The 20,909-nt window shown below is 31.8% G+C and overlaps 2 protein-coding genes and 1 long non-coding RNA gene across 8 annotated transcripts; 2 read left to right on the top strand and 1 right to left on the bottom strand.

Moving 5' to 3' along the window:
- Positions 1-367: 367 nt before the first annotated feature.
- LOC148238478 (uncharacterized) lies at positions 368-1,443 on the top strand. Its single transcript, XR_015809971.1, has 2 exons — positions 368-488; positions 554-1,443. It is a non-coding gene; the product is annotated as an uncharacterized LOC148238478 (long non-coding RNA).
- A 2,001-nt stretch (positions 1,444-3,444) lies between these two features.
- Positions 3,445-10,041, top strand: Rbpn-5 (Rab GTPase-binding effector protein rabaptin-5). 4 transcript variants are annotated; one of them, XM_088202035.1, is made up of 14 exons: positions 3,445-3,607; positions 3,682-3,792; positions 3,861-3,998; positions 6,145-6,260; positions 6,326-6,439; positions 6,666-6,779; positions 6,878-6,923; positions 6,992-7,113; positions 7,176-7,408; positions 7,467-7,560; positions 7,624-7,787; positions 7,849-7,951; positions 8,019-8,246; positions 9,230-10,041. In XM_088202035.1, the coding sequence occupies exons 1-14, from the start codon at positions 3,571-3,573 to the stop codon at positions 9,395-9,397; spliced, it is 1,788 nt and encodes a 595-aa protein (XP_088058161.1). In that variant the 5' UTR covers positions 3,445-3,570; the 3' UTR covers positions 9,398-10,041. The 4 variants fall into 4 exon arrangements, with proteins under 4 accessions (XP_088058161.1, XP_088058089.1, XP_088058016.1 ...); XM_088201963.1 differs by having other exon boundaries at positions 6,326-6,451; XM_088201890.1 differs by having other exon boundaries at positions 6,311-6,439.
- Positions 10,042-12,667: 2,626 nt separating this feature from the next.
- LOC148238476 (uncharacterized) lies at positions 12,668-20,161 on the bottom strand. 3 transcript variants are annotated; one of them, XM_088202318.1, is made up of 8 exons: positions 20,054-20,161; positions 16,351-16,418; positions 14,945-15,728; positions 14,550-14,724; positions 13,818-14,036; positions 13,481-13,594; positions 13,054-13,410; positions 12,668-12,991 (listed from the first exon to the last, which is right to left on the bottom strand). In XM_088202318.1, exons 4-8 carry the CDS (start codon positions 14,647-14,649, stop codon positions 12,870-12,872), a joined length of 912 nt encoding a protein of 303 aa, XP_088058444.1. In that variant the 5' UTR covers positions 14,650-14,724; positions 14,945-15,728; positions 16,351-16,418; positions 20,054-20,161; the 3' UTR covers positions 12,668-12,869. The 3 variants fall into 3 exon arrangements, with proteins under 3 accessions (XP_088058444.1, XP_088058377.1, XP_088058294.1); XM_088202251.1 differs by having other exon boundaries at positions 14,945-16,418; XM_088202168.1 differs by lacking the exon at positions 14,945-15,728.
- Between the last annotated feature and the right edge of the window lie 748 nt (positions 20,162-20,909).

Here is a 20,909-nt window from a genome sequence, read left to right as displayed (position 1 = left end):
TATAAATTAATATATAATTTATTAGCAATGTAAATTATTGTTGATACAGTTGACCCCTTCGCACAATTAAGAATTATTAATAATATTTTCTCTCTCAAATAAACTATTTTAAATCTCCTGAAATATAAAAACTTAACAACCCTGACATAAAAAGTCATCAAAAACTAAAATGCTTGTTTGGCTTATTAATGTTTAATAAACCATTGAATCCTTTATCTATTTTTTGTTGTGATTAATAAAATCGCATATATTTTTTTAATTACACTACTATTTGATTCATAAGAAATACATCCCTTAATCACAATTTTATTTACAATATTATTGATTAGCCATGGACGATAATTTATAGTTTTTAAACCAAAACTGTCTATGGTGTTTGTTGTCATTTTTGACAGCTACCAAGCTGTCAACACAAATTGACGCCATGTCATATCTTCCATTTATTAAAAACCGGTAGTTAATTAATAAATAATTATGATGTTATATATGTATGTACTTATGTAACAAATAAATTAGTTTTATTTTGAAACACTAAAACTTATATCTTTCACAGCATTTAAAAAATCATGATGAAGCTACAATTATAAATTTACAAATTGTGAAAAAGTGTTCAAAACTTAAACTGGTCTTATGAGTCATATGAATAGGCATAATGATACTCGCAACTTTGAATGTGACTTATGTGGTACAAGACTAAAGGTAATCTTTCAATACATATCAATTTTTCCCATAACAATTCCTATAGTTTTAACTGTGATAAATGTCATAAAGCATTAAAATCAAAGAATAACCTTTCACACCATATGAATGTTCATCGTGAATCCTTTGATTTTGTTTGTGGAAAATGTGAGAAGCATTCAAAAGTAAACATTACCTTGCATTGCATATGAAGATTCATAGAGAATCTTATGATTTTTAATGTTACAAATGTGGAAAGGCGATGAAAACTGAAAGAAGCCTTTTTCTTCATATGCAAATTCATAACGATTCTTGCAATTTCAAATGAGTCAAATGTGGAAAAGCATTTAAAACCAAGAGATACCTTACACAGCATAAGAAAATTCATAGTTCTTCATATAGTTTTAAATGTAGTGTATGCGATAAAAAGTTCAAAATTACATGAGCCATATGAATATCCATTGTGAATCCCGCGACTTTAAATGTAACAAATGTGATAACGCATTCAAGACTAATCTCTCAACACATATGAATTATTTTCATCTCAAATCCTATAATTTTAAGTGTAACTATTGTAAAAAAGTATTCAAAACTAAAAATTATCTTGTATACCACATGAATACTCATCGTGATTCTGCCGACTTTAAATGTAAAAACTAAATTAGTTTGTAAAAACTTGTAAAGAGTATTTTATATTTATGTATTTATTGAAAATTGTCACTGGTAATGTTATTATGTGTCATAATAAATGTATTAATATAAAAATATTGCTTCAACAATTATTACAAAAAAGACAACCTGCTTGCAACCTGCAAACGTAACGGGAGTTCTAACATTTAACAATATCTCAGATAAATATATAGAGTATATCAATATTGTAGAAATCTGTTTTTATTTTTGTTATTAATTGCTAATTATTTCTTATATACAAATAACTACTGAAACTAGTATTTTTTTAATAGCATAATTTTGATTTTTAAAAATTTGTTTTGCTGTTGGAGGTAATAAAAGTTTATTTAGTTATAAACCTGATTCCTCACCGATATTAAAAACTGAGAAAATGACAGCAACGGCAAACAAATTATTATATAATATTTTTGAAAGGATAATTGAAATTATTTTTAATTTTAAAGATTTTAATTTAAATTATCTCAAACATATTTATATTATATAAAAGTTTTAAAATATATTAAATTAAAAAATGTATTTTTTTTTATATTTTTACACAATCCTGACAAAGTGTGATAAAATTATTAGAGAAAATATATATTCTGCCAGATTTTTAACCAATAAAGATGATTTTAACGTTGAATATCAAACTAACATTTGAAGACAGCAAAGAAAAATCACCACCGTTTAAATTTTGTCAACTTGCTAGATTTTAGATTGAAAAATGGTAATAATATCCTCTCATCTTTTTGTACTTCCACTACAGAAATTAAAAATTTGACAGTACCAAAAAATTTTTTTTGCTTTTTTGCAAGATTCTGTTGAATCCACTCCAAGATTAAAAGTATGGTTTCCACATCCAGAGTATGTACAATTGTTATTTTCACGCAAAAGAATTGCTTGCACACCATTATACTTTCCTGCCATTGTCACCATTATTTTAGCTTTGTCCCACACAGTTTTTAAAGTTTTATTTTAATTCCTGTAGCAAATTTAAAAGTCGGCTAGTAATTTCCTGACCCGTTTTATCAGAAAAATGATCAAAGCATAATAAACGTTCTTCAATTGAAAATTCCATTTTGCTAAACTTGACGTAACGAATAATTAACGTCGTTAGTTGCAACATCAAAATATTAAGTATTCTTAATTTCCTCAATTATCGCGTTTTGAATAAACGAGCCGCAAATATTAATAAACTCGTTTTGTATTCTCGTTGAACGATAATAAACCTGCTTTCTTTCTTTGTCTTCTTGTGCAGCTCGAACTTTTAAAACATGCTCCGCTAATATTGGATAATATTTACTCCACGGTTCAACTAATCCAGGAAAATTACTATTATGTGGACTTCCAATGCGTGCATCTGATCCAAAAAATGATAGTTATCCTGTCCTGTGGTGCTCATATTTTTCCAGAGAGGATTATTCCAGACACGAATTACATTTTATAAAGATTCTTTTGAACGGATTTAGTCAATTGAGTTACCAAGTTGAGGCCCCTAATATTGCGAACTCCGGGCAGCTGCCCCTCCTGTCCCCCCCCCCCCATTTGATTGGCCCTGTGTGTATGTATGTGTAAATAAAAAAGGGAAAAAGGGGGGGGGGAGGGAAACATTTAAATGTGATTTTTACGTGGGGAATGGTCGCTAATGAGTCAATAGGTAAGACCTTACACACGACCCGAGGAAGCGGGCATGAGCAGCAAGCCCAGCGGCAAAAGTACAATTATCCAGCAAAAATAGATAGACAGGTAATCTAGAAACTGCAAAATACATTAGATACTATATAATTAAAGAAAACCGCATTAATTATATAGAATCAATCATGTGAGAGAGTACAAAAATGGCATACTAATATTTGTTTGCCTTTGTAGTGCGCCCTGGATGCATTCAGATTAAAATTTTGCTTCTTTATTTAATTAGTTGTTTATATTTAAAACAACTTATTATTATGTCCTAATTATTTTTGTTAAAACCTACTATTGTTGATTACATGGTTGTACAGGAAAATTTGAATATATATTTTTACGAAAAGTTTGTTTTTCGGCCATTAACTTATTCGATTAATTATTGCACAATGGCATCACCGAATGACGCGCGTCGGTAAAGCAGTCGCCTGCTCCGAGTGGGTGACGTTTGTACGGGTGTCGCACGGCGGAATGTCCCTAAGGGCTTTGGATCTCGCCCTTTCCCTTCAAAACGGGCGTAACTCTTGAACCGGCTACGAAATGGACCAGTCAAACTCTACAGACACGCCAGACGCGAGTGAGTGTCTCTGTGATTCGAAAATATGTTTCGATAATTTATCTTCGATTTGTTATCGTTTGATCCGAGCCCAGGTCAGACCGCGGAGCAGCGTCTGGCGATTAGGGAGTCTGAGAACCAACAGCTCAGGGACGAATTCAACAGCCAAAGAGCCAAGATGAAGGAGCTATATTTACAAAAAGAAGGTGAATTGCTTCTCTTTACGTTGTGTGGTCCCTTGTTCTATTTAATAATATATACATGTCTATTTCAGACGAAGTGAAGCACGCGATGCAAGAGAAATACTCGCTACAGGAAGAATTAGATGTATTGAGAAAGCATTTGCAACGTCTAGAATTAGATAACAACGCGCAAAAAGGCGAAATAGAATCGTTACAATTATTAGTGCAAGGTGAATTTTATCTGTTACATTATTTATACATACTCAATGTACATATCATCAGATTGAAAGGAAACTGTCACAATAAGGTATTACAATCCTGGAATATGATATTCCAGTGGTTTTTTGTCTTAAAAGTCCCGAGATTAGAAGCAATTTATACTGAAATTTTTAGATTTTTTTAAAAGGCATACTCGAGGATATTTTGTAGGTAGTTTGACGTTTTTTAATAGAAACATGATGACACAGACCAACATAAAAGTTATCTAATTCTTGCAACAAATTTAAAAATTATGCTGCATCTTGATCAAAATTTACAGCATATGCTGTAAGAAAAATATGATTCGCTTGCTGATTACGTTGTTAAATTCGAGCCTGAATTTCAGAATAAGCACCGGACATGTTTCTGGAGGTATTGTATTTTTAATGTTAATAGTCATTGACAGTTAACCCTTGGATTGCCAAGCCTTTTGAGATTACATAACACATTATTAATTGGCATCCTGAGCTTGCCAAACGTTAAAGACCGTCGACGCCAATCTGCGTCTTATGAATATGATGTTTTCTCTCAAATTCAAAATAGATGTTAAGTGTTTTAGAAACATTTTTTTTTCAGATTGTGATTTCTTTAGTCTAGAATACATATAGATAAAAAAAATAAAAGAGTAGTTAAGCTCTCGCCATTGTATATTTAACAGCTGGACCGGATTAATTACGCTTCTCCCTTTTACGACCCTTTGCGTAGAATAAGAAGGGCGAGACTAAAATATATGCCATAATATTATTATTATGGATAATATAGAAAATAGTCTATTCTATAATTGGGTAACAATATTTTTAATATATAATAAATAAAGGTGGATTTGTGACTATGAAGGTTGTTGCAGGTTTTAGTCTTAAATTTTTTACTGGTAGTGTATATCGAAATTTAAAATATATTCAAGACCCGGAATTTCGTTACAAGAATCAATATTACATCAGACAATGAATACAAGTGGTACCATCTTTATATGGACAATTTTTATAACAGTGTTAAAAAAGTAAAAAAAAACATGTAATCTTTCTTCATATATGACATATTTTTCACAATTCTCAATATGTTTAGTTGATGTAAAAAATTCGAAGCGAACATTCTAATGCTTTGAAAGTCTACAATATCAAATGATAATGGTGCATTTTTTTAAATTTCTAATACCAGCTCCCTATTGTTCTCGACAAAAAAATAAACCCGAAAATTTTGGGATTAATTTTTCATCAAGAACAATCAAGTTGATTTCCTACAAATTTTAATGTTTGAGACACCTGCACCTGTCACATGCGGTACTAATGGTGTAAAGTGTAGTTATAACATCAGATATGTGAGTAATTTCATTATCAAATTGAATTTAGGGAATTAAAAATATAAAGAAAAATAAGAGCTCACTGATTGGAATAAATAACGTTTTATTACAAATAATGCCAACAATAAACACTTGTTTTAAATATAAAAACAAATCAGTAATTTTCATATTCTAAAAAAATATTATATTTATAACATATCGAATTAGAAAAAAATATAATATAGATTTATAATAAATTTTATATTGACAACTAATCATTTGATAAGTAAATGATTCCATAAATGATCAGTTAAAAAATAAAAAGGTGATCAGTTATTAAAATAAAGGTACTTTCCTGTTATCGGGGGTCGAATTTATTCTAAAATTTGTTTATATATTTTATTTATTTATATACAACTATAAATGCGATTTTTTTAAGTAGTTTCATTGCAGAGTTATTCATTGGGTGCTCACTGTTCTGACCAACGCTCAGTCGCTGCCGCTTGTTCGTTAAATTTTAAAACGTATTTATGTAGCAAAATTGAATAAAAGAGTTTAATGAGTTTTTGTGATAATTTGAGGCTTCTGAAAGCCATTTTATTTTTTCTGCTAACGAATGTTTTCATCTCCACTATAATTTACTAATATATATTATCAACAACTGCGTGAAATAGCTGACAATAACTATCAATCTATAAGTTGTTACTCTCTACAACTTAAAATTTTTGACCATTTCATTTCAAACTGGCGATATGTATAAGCAAATATAAAATTTATTTTATTACAGAGCTATAATTAATGTATGTTTTTTTATTTAATACTAATAATTTATTTTTTAGAGACTGTCGAAGAGTCCAGCAATAGTTCGAACGTTGAAATTAAAAGGTTACAAGTTAAATGTACAGAATACGAACAACAAATTAATATGTTAAATAGGCAATCGACTTCGTCGCCGGTTTGTTATTATCGCTTCTAGTTAAATTGTTTTATTTTTATTTATTTAAGATATCACGCTTTCAGGACATTCCTCTGGCGCCGTCGGCAATCGTACAATCGGTCACAAAACGTATCGCTAGAAAATTGGGTGCCGATCCTAATCAAAGTCAAGAATCTCTAGAGGACTCGATGAAGAAGGTAACTAAATATGTCAGTAGCTATTTTTTTTTCTATTCTTTGTATTTATGTTAATGTGGTGTCTGTTTTTACCAAACGTTTATTAGGTTTGATAATAATTGTGAATGAACGGTAATATTATTTAAATATTTTTAATAATATTTGTGTATGTGTGTGTTAAACATTAACAATAATGAACTTATTAGATATATAAATAAAATAAAATAAATTGTAATGATTTTTATAGGCTCAAGAAGATGCGGAAGTTTTAAGATCTTTAGTCGTTCCGCTAGAAGAAGAAATATCAGCTTTAAAAGATAAATTAAGAGACACTGATTTTCAATTGCAACAAGCAACTCAGGTATGTATGTAATTAAAAATCATATACTGCTATTTCATATTCTTAAATTTTGTATGAGGAAAATATATATATTGTTAATTTAATCTTGCATTTTATAGAGTAACGATAAATCTAGAACTTCAGATTCGATGAGTACTAGTAGAGGTAAGTGATATTTAAATATTGTAGATTTTAAATTTATCTATGAATGTATTTATTTATTATTTTTTTAGAAAATGTAATAGAAGCTACTTGTGATATGTGTACAAATTATGAAGCTCAATTAGTTTCCGAGCAAGCAAAGTCGAAAGAGAACCTCGACAAGGCAATGAAGCTGGAAGTGTCTTTGAAAAGGGTGCGTTAAGTGATTTTTGAATTTTTAAAGTAGAAAAAGTGAATTTTACATTGTATATTCAGGCTTTTGAAGAATTAGACCGAGAGACCAGTTTGAGAAGAGATACTTTAGCAGAGTGGCAAACTGCGCGCGAGGAAGTCCAAAAGCAGATGGAGAGTGTTATATCTAGAATTACTACTTCAGAAACTCAATTCGGAACCGTCAAAGGAGAGATGAAGAGAGCGCATATGGAACTTTTGGATAAAATAACTAAACTCACAGTAGACAGAGAGACTCTTCAAGAGAGGCTCAATAGGTACGTATCAAATTGAAAATGTTGTGTGTGTATAAAAAATGACGATAAATATTTTTAGCTTACAAACTGAAAATGAAAAGCTCATGGGTAAATATTCGGCGTGCGCTAAAATGCTTCAAACCGAGGATATTAACTTACCGAATAACTTGCCGGTATTATGATTGTTTGATTTATGTTATAGTGCATTGTTTATAGATTTGTATTGTTATTTTTAGGATTTACAAGAATATGCATTGAGGCAACGCGAAGAACTTATAATTGCGGTTATGGAGAGAGAAAGAGCGCAAGAGACCGAGCAAACTTTGGCTTTGTTACAGAGAGACGCGGAAGAATTAGAAGCACACAATAAAGATCTCATGATGGCTAACGATCAATTGAGGTATTGATTTATTTAATTTATTTTACTTTAAGAAGGCAGATCAACGTAATGCTTGTTTTAGGAAAGAGATTGAAAACTTTGATGAAGAAAGAGAGAAGATAAATGTTATTAAAGAGCAAGCTAGAAATACTTACATTCAGCTCAATGAAACTTTAGAGAAGAAGGTCAGTGTCTAACGTTTGTGATTTTAGATTAAAATGCTTTATAAATAATATCGAAATGGGATTTTAGGAGCTGCTGGATAAAAAAGTGATGGAGATGCACGGAAAAGTGCTTTCGTTACAACGAGATTTGAACACTAGTGAAACAGTGCAGAAGGATTTTGTTAAATTGTCTCAGACGCTTCAGGTGCAATTGGAGCGAATTAGAGCGTCAGATAATGAAGTCCGATGGCAGCATGACGAGGACGTTGACGAGTGTTCGTCGTGCCGCTCCAACTTTACAAATGCTAAGAAAAAGGTAGTGTGTTAATAAATTATTTAGAAAAAACTAGTATTGATGTCTCTAATCATAACTAGTTACTCTCTTCAGCCAATATGTTGAGGAAACTAAAATATCTTCTTTAGGTAGATTTTCAAAAGCCTCCATCAGATTCATTTGGTTGGAGATATTAATGAATCAGAGAGGTTCCTCTTCCGGTAGAGATTTTTAGATATAAATAGCCTCAGATCTGATCCAATTTAGAGCTAAGCAGTCACTAAAGATCAGTCAGACTATCAAACAAATAATTTATTTAAGCCTTTAACGCCAGTGACTTTTTAGTGAGTCGCCTGTTATTTCTCTTCACGTAGAGATTGGGACTTCGTTATAGGGGACTAGGCACCCATACAAAATTTGAGGTTAGGTTCTTTCAACTGTTTTTATGTATTAAATGACCTTGTATTTAGTTTGTAAATAAGAGCATGTGCCCTATGTTCTTATTGTGAAACGCGCGCGAAGAATGTCCTTGATTTTGCGAGTGCCAGGGGAGTCAAACGCAACAGTTTTTTAGTTATCTTTTTAAAATGCATAAGCTTACAATGAATAAATAATACAAACTAAATATAAATTATCAAACTTTATTTTAAGATAATAATAAAAACCTATTAATTATATTAAAAACAAACAATAATGGTAGAAATGAAAAAAGTTAAACATCTTAAATCGTGTAATTAGCCATTAATTTCATCACCACTTAATTAGTGCTAGCTAGTTACATTTTTAAGAAGATATGGTTCGAACAACGAATGACGTATATATCCGTTCTCGGGCGCTAACGTAATAATGAGCTTAATGACATGCTCCATTATGTAAAAAAAAATTTTTATTTATTTTAATAAATATATGTTCCAATAGTATATAGTCGATATTCAAACTTTATTTTTTATAAATGGAATTTTGGCTCGGCTTAACAAGTGCACATTCCTTATATTATAAAAATACATCTGGTTTTATTTTCACAGCAACACTGCCGTCACTGCGGCCAGATATTCTGCAATGGGTGCCTTTCGCACACGGTCAACTCGGGGCCGCGTGCACGTCCGTCTCACGTGTGCGACGTCTGCTACACGATCCTCGTCCGCGATACGGCGCCTTACTTCAGCACAGAGGTGCCGCACACGCCAGATTAGTTCACCGTACAAAATTTATAACCAATTTTTATATATAATATGAGCATTCGAAGCTTTTCCATAATCGACGATAACTCGTTAGGGTGAATTTTGGTCAATAGTTAATAAAAAAGAATACAAGTTTCATTTTATACAATTAACGTACATAACTTATTATAAAATAACATCTCAAATTGCCTTGAGAGGATTGAAATACGATTTCTTGAAGCATTCCATTATCACAAGAATTTACATTTCAATATTTCTGTATATAATATTTGTATAAAAAAAATCAATATAATTTCAATCTTGTTATTTAGATAAATTGAATTGATGTATTTATGTAAATTGATTATTTTCCTATATACTATAATATTGTTAATTTGTGAATTAAGGACGTTTTTAGCGTATTTGTTTTATAGCCAAAAATTAATTTAATACTATAAATATAATTGCAATAATAAATATTTAAAATACATAAAAATTAAATCGAAAATTCACGTCACACATAGATGCTAGTTTAAAGAAACGATACAATAATTTTACTTTTATTATTAATGCTGATGATAATGTTTGCCATATTTTAAATAGAAACGAATAGATTTTAAAATTGTATCCCCTGATGTAAATAAATCAAGATATGCATTAAAACAGTTGTTAATATATATTGTTTTAGGTTATTTTTATTATATCTCTATCCTTGTTTTTACAATACAATTACAGAAACGCATAAGTGAGTTAACAACTTCAAGCGATAGTTTTACTAACGAAGCATATGTGTATCAGCAGCCTGTAATTCTTAACACATTGCATACCAGTCATTATTCCTAAAAATGGCGAGACTTATTTGTGAAAATTAGAACCTAAACTTAATTTTTTTAAACTATCAAAACTTTTAATTAATAAACGATTTAATATTAAATTTAAAATACAGTTTCGTAATGATTGTTTTTATATATTCACAATGCCAAAATCAGTAAATGTCAAACTGTAAATTAGGTAACAAGAAATAAAATTGTTTTAAGAATCACCAAATATTCAGGTTCGTACTGTGAGATACATTTCTTTTCGCTCGCTCGCGTGTTAAGTAGAGTCTCCAATTTGAGTAATCGAGTACTCGATACTCGAGTATTTTTGTCTATTTTTCAAGTACTTGATAATCGAGTATTTTGAAAATTACTCGATTAATACTCGAAATTAAAAAATTTTGAAATATTTCAGAAACAAAAATAACTTTAACTCGGTCCGGTAAAGGTTAACGTCTTGCTTTTATTTGGCGTTTATGCCCGAAGTCCCGAGTTAGAGCGGTTACTATCAGGTATAATTTTTTCATAGTTCCATAGTTGCATAGTTCCGGTCGTCGGCTATGTTAGTGGGTACGACGGAGAAATTTATTTTGTGTTTTCTGTTCGACAGTCCCGACTTATCTAATTTATGGCAATGAACAATATGAAATATCAACAACAAAAAAATTTTAGGTTTTATGACTATGCAGTTGTAGCGTAAAGTGTTGTAAATTGTTTATACTGATCCCTCAGCTTAAAATATAAATCAAAACAATTGTGTGTTTTAAAGGCATTTAAAGTAGTCAGTTCTTTGCGAACCGTTTAGCTCTAGAGTGAAAGGGATTCACCCAAATACATCTTCGAAGGATATAGATTTAAATTCTTCGCATTAATCAGAAGGAGTAGAATATTGTATATTGTTAAGAAAAAAAATCTATTCAAGAAGAATAACAAAATACTATTTTGTCAATAGTCGAAGGAAATAAGAGAAAAGCAGAGAAGGGAATGAAAGAAGAGAACATAAAAAGAGAGTTCAAAAAATTTTATATCTATAAAAAGCGAACAGATATAAATTAGAAGCCTTATCCAACGCGTTAATGACAATAAGACCAACATCAACAGCAACGGAAAGGGTTTTTTCCATAACGGGAATAATAAAACCAAAGGTTAGCAGTAATATTAAATTCGAGACACTTTTTGCATTATTGTTTTTAAAAAGTATGTTCGTGAAGTTAAAATAATTGTAAAAATTAACATACTAAGTATTTTATTTATTTATTTATATGTGCACGAGTTTGAATAATAGCTATTTTGGTACATTTAGTAAATACTCGAAAGTACTCGAGTACTCGAGTATTTTAAAATTTTAATATTCGATACTCGAGTAGTTGATGGTTCGAGTAATTGGAGACTAGTGTTAAGTGACAAGAGTGAGTGAGAGATAAGGGTGTGCGGAACGCATGTAGCGCACGCCCTTATCTCTCACTCACTCTCGTTACTTAATACGCGAGCGAACGAAAGGGAATGTATCTCACCGTATGCGCCTGATTTAAATCCATAATTAAAATACTTTGAAATTCATTATTATATTCAAAAACTATTTTTAAAGAAAGAAACTTAGAAAGACAACTTGCATGATTACTAATGTCTTTATTAACATTTTGTTATACCCCCTTTAGCCTTTAACACTGCTAAAACATGCAACGGCATAGAATTAATCAAGGATTCAATTAATTTATTGCAAATTTTTTTATACCAACGCGTATTCAGCAGATTCTACATATCAGCCGATCTTCACCAGGTGAGGTAAATTTTATACGCCCACTACCTTTCACTCGATTTATTGAACCTGTTTCCGTGTTTTTTGTTAATTCTTTGAACTGTTGATTGATGACAACTAACAGACTGCTAAATTTGTCTTGTCGATAACTCCATTAGCTTTTTTATATTCACTTAATTGCGAGCGATCCGGCATTACAACTTTTAAAAATATTTTCTTCGCGAAAGCTGTCAGTCAACTGACTAGGTAACTAGTAGAAAACAATGGAGACTTACCCATTAATGAACACAAAAAAAAATCCGAGAATTCCAACAAGCGATAACAAAAATATCTTATTTCTTTACGATTTCGAGAAGTGATGCATTTTTTTGCATTTAGTGTTATGGAACTGATATCATTATTACGGATCAGGCGCTTGTGGTGAGATATCCTCTCTTTGGCTCGTTCACATATAAAGTAACGGGCACCCAAATGTCTACTGTATATTTGGGATATTTTCATAGAAAAAAAATCTGTTAACGTGTGATTTTGCTATATGAAGTTGAAATGACGAAACGCACAAATTTGTGAATAAGGTATTCAATGTGTTTACTGAAATTTATCACTCCTGTAAGTATCTTGCGCAGTTCGTCTATATTTTTTTCTCACAATATTCATTTACCTTGTGGTCTAATTTATATATTTTTATTGGAGATATTCTCAGGAGTTTTAATGAAACACAATCACTGGGATAGGGCAAAACAATTTTATATATAAAATTGTGATACATTTTTTAGTTGTAAATAAATCTATTTGAGATACAATTCATAGTTGTAAATAAATACAATTGTTATAAAACAATTAAGATCGATTACACTACACATAAAATTATTAAAAATTTCTTCCTGCTTCATAAATCAAAACAAAGCTATCATTCTAAATTATTAAATTATTCAACCTTAGGTACTACTGCAGTATCCATTTTTTCATCCTCGTCACTATAATTGACCTCATATAGATCGATACACGCATTCTTGGCCGCTTCTTTGCGGGCTTCCTTCTTACTATTGGCTAAAAAAATCCATTATAATTAGCATTTATAATTACTAATCATGAAAAATAATAAAACGAACCTGTGCCAGTGTAAGTTTTTCCGTTGACGGTGACGTTCATCGAGAAAACTTGTCCCATTTTGACTGGATTGCAATCAGCGTTGGTCATGGTGTACTCCAGCATTCCAAACATTTGGCTTAACAATGAGCAAGGATGCAAAGATTGCGGATTAGGCGGCAATTGTGGTGCTTTCTTTGGCTTAGTTGGCCCACCGGTAATGGATCCTGCGGGAGTTCCAGTAGGAGAGTCTGTCTTTGGCTGTGTGTTGTTTCCAAACAACGGCACTTTATAACCTTCGGTTGTCCACTCGGTGAACAGTTTATGAAGAGCGTATGAAGCCAATTGTATCATCGGGAATGAAGTGTCCTCCTTTTCTTCTGTAATATTCGATCGAATCAATACTATATCATGACGCAAATAATGACAAATAAATAAAATCAATCATACCAACTTCGGTACCGTTTGTACCATCTGCAGTAGGCAAATCCTGCATCTGCTTGAGGATCATATCTCGGATGACACACTCGGCCGCTTGATTTTTTGCCATCAGCTTTGTCGAACCTTTAAAATCGAATCATATATAAACGACTTACATTTACATTATATTATACTTAAATCAGATATCTAAATCATATTAGCTAGAGAACATTTGCCCCTTTTTTATTATTGAATGATAATTATATAATTATCGACAATTTAATAAAGGGCGTTCAGATTTGCGCAGCGTTAGATAATCATTTTTGATGACTGGAATTTAAAAAATTAAATGTTGTGTATTATGTACCTTTTCCACTGTACTCTTTTCCACCCATGTTTAGGATGGCAACGTATTGACGGTTGACGGTGTCGCAACCGAAGCCTTCTCCATCAGGGACGACTGTGCATTCTTGTTGGGAGCCAGCTGCCAGTTCGTTTAATACCATTAGTGCATTCTTGGGAGCGATTAGTTTCCGTAAGGTTTTATTTTGACGACGGCGCTTTTCCTTCATGCTCAATTTAAAACCTAAAATAAATTAAATTCATAACTTATTAATTCGAGCGTTTGCGAAATAACAAATAAATAAAAAGTTGTTTGGCAAATTTGTCTATATTCTATTCAGGGTCCTAAAGTGCAACTAGACAAAATTTAAAATAGTGAGGGTGCTTTTTTGGCAGCAAAGTCTTTAATTGAAATTGCTCAGACTAACATATGTACACGTAGAAATTGAAGAAACAAATTAGGAGCTCATGAGGTGCCACCACACTTGCATTGAAATTTATTACTAAATAATATTTTGGTACGGTGATGCGTGTTTTATCAGAACAGCAAGTGTACGAATGGACTAGAAAGTTTCAAAACATCGTAAATTATGTAGCACTCTTATCGACCAGGTTAGGCATACTGCAATGAGATTGATGTCATCGTAAAAGTAATAGTGAATGCAATAGCTTCATTTATTGTGTCTGCAGTGGGTGCTGCACCAACTGACACTTTAAATGAATTGTTAAGAATTGCAACATAAAATCATTTAATTACCTTTCTTGAGCCACTTCCCCTCTCTCTTTCCATTTTCGTCAGATCCAGATGTCAAATTCATGTTTTCCTCTGGCTCGGATAAAAGCGGAATAGATGTCATGTTCAGTTGAGGTGGAGAATGAGGTTGTGACCACACTTGCGGGGATAGCTGTTGGTTCGGATACGGTTGCGGCACCTATAGTGAATCATATTAAATGATTTTTAAATGATAGTTATTACATTATTATTCAGATAAATTAAAAAAAATTGAAATAATAAAGCAAGTAATTTTTAAATGGAGTAAAAATACATGTAATACATTGAAGATCATACAAGACAACTCCTGCATAGCTTAAAATTTTGAAAACATTTTTTATTTCAAGTCACCGTCGCATACTCTATCAACGTCAACCTACCTGATAGAACGATATGTCACGCTATCCCTTCTGCGAGCATTGACGATGCAGCCGCGTCCTCAATCGATCGGACGGTGAAGGGAATCGACGACGCAACCCTCAAGACGAACAGTTGTAAAATGATTCTGAAGCTTTCATGAGGAGTATATAAATAAACGAGGTCCATAATAGTAAAGTATAAGCTTTTCCCAACAGCAACGTGTATAATTGTTTTTTTTTTATTTTGATTCCCAATGTAGTACAAGATATTGAATACGATCACTCGTTTTAAACTACTCGTTTCAGACATACAAAGTTCGACTTGAAGGGAACGCCTCGCGCGACCGATATATGCACGCTTACGCAACGTTTCCTTTGACCACGCCGCAAATAATACACAACATCATTATATTTGCGACTGAGGAAGAAAACGCGGTGTACCCGGACATAATTGGCAATGCAGAGTCCAAGAGAGACGACACCGAATGTCGATTAAGGATCCTGTCATTCCATAATAACAAACAGTGTCCTTCCCATAGGTGGTTCACTCTGCGTGGCATAGCACAGAACGCCAAAACTGCATACAGAGAAACAACGACTCCGATTTTTTTAATTAGAAATTATGCTGTAGTGCGCCGTCCTCTGTTGAGCACGCTAAAAGAGAGCGAGCGACTCAGTTAGGGTGTCAACTTGAGACGGCTTCAATGCTGTGCAGTGACAACGCAGACATGAAGCACGCTACATGACCAGGTGTGGGAAGAAAAGGAACATCCACGGCTCTGTTGCGGACTCTGGCCGGCGAAAGCTGTAATTGTAGTAAAATTATCAAATGTTTGTTCACGCTCGGAAACCTTCACTAACGCCAAAAATAATGTACATGTGTAAATCAAAAATTAGAGGCAATTTATTTGTGTGGGATCAAACATTCAGTTTCATCGTTGAAGTTTATCATAAATTTGAATTTTACACATAAATTGCCTTTACTTTCATCTTTGTAATTCATTGAGAAAATATCCCTTATAATATTTTTACAGAGAAAAAAACAATAAAAACCATAAAATGAATCGTAAACTTCAGAATTTATTCTCAATGAATTTTGTATGGGTTGTCTTATAACATTTGCACATTATTTACTGTTTTGAATATCACAGATTTAATAAAAATAATAATTTATAAGACAACCCAAGAGTTTATTAACATTTTGAGGTTATTAATTAAGAAAAAAAATCTGGTCTTTAAAAGAAAGCATAAAAAATGTTATTAGTATGTTTCTTCAGCATCTTTCGTACGATGTTCTTACCGATTTATGCCATGTTATGTGATTAATTTCCAGACAATACTAACTATCATAAGCAATCGTTTCAAAATATACTAGTAATTTAAATTATACTAAAAATAAATCTTTTCCCTAAACATCGCATACATACCTGTGGTGCAACAAATGTTCCTGGCGTATTGTATCGTTTGACTTGCCCTGTTGTTTGGCTGCGAGTGTCTGTAAATTAATAAATAAAAAATTGATTAAACATAATTTAATCGAAGAAATTTTAACTTCTAATATATGTCCCCCAGTTTTTTTAACATTTATAACATAACCGTTACAAAAATATAGCTGTAGACTAAAATAAATATACTATTTTAAAAATCAAACAACTGTTGTATGGAATGTGCAGACTTATCTGAGCCCATAATTATGAAAGTGATCTAAATCAAGAAATCGAAAAAATTATATTAATTATTTCGTGTCACACTGTTTTAAATTAATATATTATGCAAAAATTAAGAATTTGAAGCGTTTTATGCAGTGTATTGTTACAACGCTCAACGGTATTCCACTAATGTTTATTCTGATAGTCAGTTTGTTGCGTGTCAGCTTTTGTGACGCAGTGCTTGTATCGTTGTTTTTACCTCTGTTGTACTTGCAAACCTGAATTTGATTTTCCATTATGTCATCAGATAGTGACTCAGGTAATTAAAATTTATTTATCGCGCGTTTATAGTAATAAATATTTTTTTTATGTGGTTTATGGACATAAACCACAAAAAATGGTAACGAATAAGATAGTTATTGTCTTCTAATGAATCTCACCAAGATTTCTCTGTAAGCATTTTTTATTAAAATCCAAAATGTGTTCGTTTTCAGACAAATGAAGCATACGTAGGATAATTTCAAATCTATTTCGTGGCATTGTATTACTGAATGCATCTGAATGTAAAACGCAGTGTGTTGACCAATGTTCTGCTATTTTATTTCTGGAATTGCGTGACATGAGCATGCATATAGCAAAAAATACATACATTTCATCGATTGTAATATTTGCCCACCTTTACAATCGATGTGATAAATTTGTCCCGTTCTTTGTTACAAATTATAATGTTTGTTTGTTTCGAAACAATCAAATTCATAACTTCATCATTCATTAACTTTTTGAAATAATCAGCTTCTTTGCAGTTATTTATATGATATTGTGATCCAGATTGGCTAGGATCAAATAGATGCATTTGCGGGACAAATATATCGTGCTTCCATTCAAAAGTTGGCTGCACATTTACTTGGCTGGTAGAAGGAGTATCATCAGGAGTATCAAATTGTATTAGTTGTCAGGTTCGACGAACGAATCCAAATCGTCGTTATCGCTTTCGTCTTCAGATTCGGCAGTTACGATATAATAAATCTCTTCTGTATCTTCAGAAGCCATTATTATTAAAAATATAAGTCACGAAATTACAATATTTTTTATAAATGCAACTTTTATTATTAAAATATTATAACATAAACACTAGCACTCTCGAGAACAACAAAATACGAACTAAATACGAAAGAATACAAGATGTTTACTTCCAACGCAAAAAATAATACACATGTTCCACACGTGTGGGAGATTTTTTGCATGCTGGTAGCCCCGGGCCTTCATATTTTGTATAGAATCCTTTATATTTAAACTGGTAGTTCTTTTCTCGGGTTATAATGAAGAATACTATTGCTAACAGATGTCAGACCTTATTTAAAAATTAATAAGTCAAAGTATCCTTTTATATATATATTTTTAATTGATATGGAAATATATGCGCCAATTGGCGCGCTTGGGCGTTTGCGCCATATGGCGACTATTGCAGCCAAACGGTTAAATAGATAAAAAAAATAAGAAGCAGCATTTGCAAAAATGATGTAAAAAAATATTTCTTTAAATTTGTAAACAAAATTGAGGAATTTACAATTTATCTTGATAAACTAATTAAAATACTTTCATTAAATGGAAATAAAAACAAGAAATCTCAAAACTGATAATTTAATCTTGAATTTTTTACAAATTGACGCCGGCCTTTTGGGTCGCTAGATAAAGGTTGGCTGATAAAATGGTAGAACGAAGTTAACGGTTAATAAAACTTTAATATGTAACATATATTATATTAGACATAAATAATTGACTAAGTTACATACATAAACATATTCAAAACAGGATCATTGTGTGGTAGAGAATGTCAGGATATCCGGCTTCCATTTCTGATAAAGTCACAGAACTGACGACGGTTAAGTTCAGGAGAGCAGATTAAGCGGATTAATTCACTGCTGACACATTTGGTTCAATAATAAACATGATAAATTGAGATTTTCCTATTAAATACCTGCTGGTGAACCAATACAATGAATTATAAGAGGCTTGCATTTTTGGAAACCTTATATTTTTTACAACTAAGTCTTAACCTGTTCTACGTATATTTTTACAAGCATCGGATATAATACATTTTAATAGATTTTACTTCAGAATGTACTTAGTTAATCTATGATATTTTCATATGTAGCTGTTTCATTCACACTTAACTTATTTACTGGCACAATTTTTACATAACCCTTTAATTATACGACATATTCGCAGTGCACTTGTTATTATATGACATAAGACGTCTTGAAAAACTTGTATTTAACAAAAATTGAGAGTCTAAGTTGTTTGAAAAAATACTTAAAATCATTTGCTTTGCTATTTAATTGGCTATTGATGTTACTCACAATGTGCTCAAACCTTCTAGCAATTGTTTTCGCTAAAAGACAAATAAATCTATTTTTCTCGGAGACATTTCTTCGGCTAGGACAATAAAACAATAAATTTACTATCTAGCTATACCTGCAGTAACTGCTCATAGCCTTATTTTATTTTTTTATTTTGGCGTTTGAATGAAAAAATCCATTTTAATGAATATATGCACTGTGTCGAGTGCTCAGTCTGGTAATGATTTAATACAAACAATGAGAATAATGCTTTGTCATCTAATTCAATAACAAAATAATTTACACTCCACTCTGCTTTAAAATCATGAGCATCCACGGGTAATAAAATGAGAATGCAATTGCGAAGAGTGTTACTGCTATTGAATTATAACACAGTGAAATGTGAAGCAATAGGAGTTCCACAAAGTTTTTATGTCGTATAATATTTATATTTGGGAGCTCCGTTACAGCGCATATTTAAATATAAATGTTAAATCTAATCTTAGCTTGTCGGCCGTAGTTTGCTAACCCCTGTTTTAACTACAAAAGCAAAAACCAGTGAATTGCTCACAATTAGTTTCAAAGTACAAAAATAATAAGAAGTGGTTACCTTATTTTATTTGCGTATTTTCAATAACGCAGCCAGTGGTAGTCAACCAGCAGTACTCGCAAGTTTTATTATTTCCAAGTGCAAAAAGGTTTATTAAACGTTTTTTTAATATCACACCGACCATTAACATACACATAACGACCTAATATGTTTGGGTTCAATTAAACCAAAAATGTTAAGATCGACACAGGTTGTATTACGAAATAAGACCGCGGGCCGTAGCTTCGGAAAGCCTAACTATTCGATACTCAGGTGTTTACGAAGACGCCGACTATTTGCGCATGTGCATTGCTTTTTTGACGCATCGTTTTTTTTTGACGCCGGTTCTCCCGTTTAACCTTAAATATGATGGGAAAACACCAACAAGTATGCAAGAGATGAACGGAATCCAGTTTATTTATAGAATTTATGTACATACGTCCAGAAGCAATGGGCGAATTGCGACAACAGGTAAATACGTTGTGAATATGCTTTACGCTTTTACTATACTATTGTGAATGAAAAGAGTAAAAATATGATCAAATAAACTCACTTCTTCCGTACATGTTGGGGGAATAGAAATTTCTTCGACCGGAACCTCTGTAATGACGCGCTCCCGGGGTTGCCATACGTCAGATCCAAACGATCAATAACGAACGACTGCGAGTTCTTCCGCGGTGGAAGGCGAGGTATATTCGGCTATGTATTAAGACCAAAAACTATCGCAGGTGTGGAAATTCAATAAATATAAAGTCGCATCGGAATTGCAAAACAACAAAAAACGATTATTTTGCCTTTCTTGCCAATATTTTTGTTCGTAAAACTAATAAAAACCTTATGGATCAAATAGATTTAAAATTTGACGAGCAATATGCGTAGGGTTAACATTAAATATAAATAAATATATAGGTTTTATTAAAGGCAAAACTTGCCGGCACTCTGGCCATACTAACTTGACGGCAGCACATTATCTTGGCGGACTTGCAGCACCGTAAATTACTATTTCAAAAACTTGTAAACCTAATAAATCTTCAATAAAATACTACTGCAGCGGCTTAATCTTTTTTTAATTGCCACCCATCACCATTTGTCGCCAAACTACAATTTATTACCATTTTCGCTAAGAAGGCAAAAATCGCCCCTATATTATATGCAATCTATTTTATAATCTCTCAACAATAATAACAATACATTTTATGACAATGAAGGTGAATTACTTGATAAAATATTATATAAAGGAGAATTACTTAATAAATATATAAATTACTCGCAAAAATATATTATTCACTAGTGAATTGTAGTTTCTGCAGATTAAGCTATCAGGTAAAAATTACTAAAAGGCTTACAAACAAATAAGTAGAAATAAGTTTTCAGATATTTTACGATTTATTCGTTTTGTCATCGGTTAC

This window comes from Plectrocnemia conspersa, unplaced genomic scaffold (genome assembly GCF_051122295.1).
Source record: "Plectrocnemia conspersa isolate PC_06_02 unplaced genomic scaffold, ASM5112229v1 ptg000001l, whole genome shotgun sequence".
NCBI classification, from domain to species: domain Eukaryota; kingdom Metazoa; phylum Arthropoda; class Insecta; order Trichoptera; family Polycentropodidae; genus Plectrocnemia; species Plectrocnemia conspersa.
Note: the sequence above shows the minus strand (reverse complement) of the source record. Positions and strands in the feature narration are given on the sequence as shown.

Bases quoted from the DNA above. Each gene is read 5' to 3' on its own strand.
- LOC148238476 (XM_088202168.1), bottom strand. From the start codon at position 20,129: ATGGCAACCCCGGGAGCGCGTCATTACAGAGGTTCCGGTCGAAGAAAT. The intron at 16,419-20,053 runs GTGAGTTTATTT...ATTAATTTACAG, and splicing joins CCCCAACATGTACGGAAGAA to ACACTCGCAGCCAAACAACA. The intron at 14,037-14,549 runs GTAATTAAATGA...AATTTATTTTAG, and splicing joins GGGGAAGTGGCTCAAGAAAG to GTTTTAAATTGAGCATGAAG.
- Rbpn-5 (XM_088201831.1), top strand. From the start codon at position 3,571: ATGGACCAGTCAAACTCTACAGACACGCCAGACGCGA. The intron at 3,793-3,860 runs GTGAATTGCTTC...TGTCTATTTCAG, and splicing joins GCTATATTTACAAAAAGAAG to ACGAAGTGAAGCACGCGATG. The intron at 6,780-6,877 runs GTATGTATGTAA...TGCATTTTATAG, and splicing joins AATTGCAACAAGCAACTCAG to AGTAACGATAAATCTAGAAC.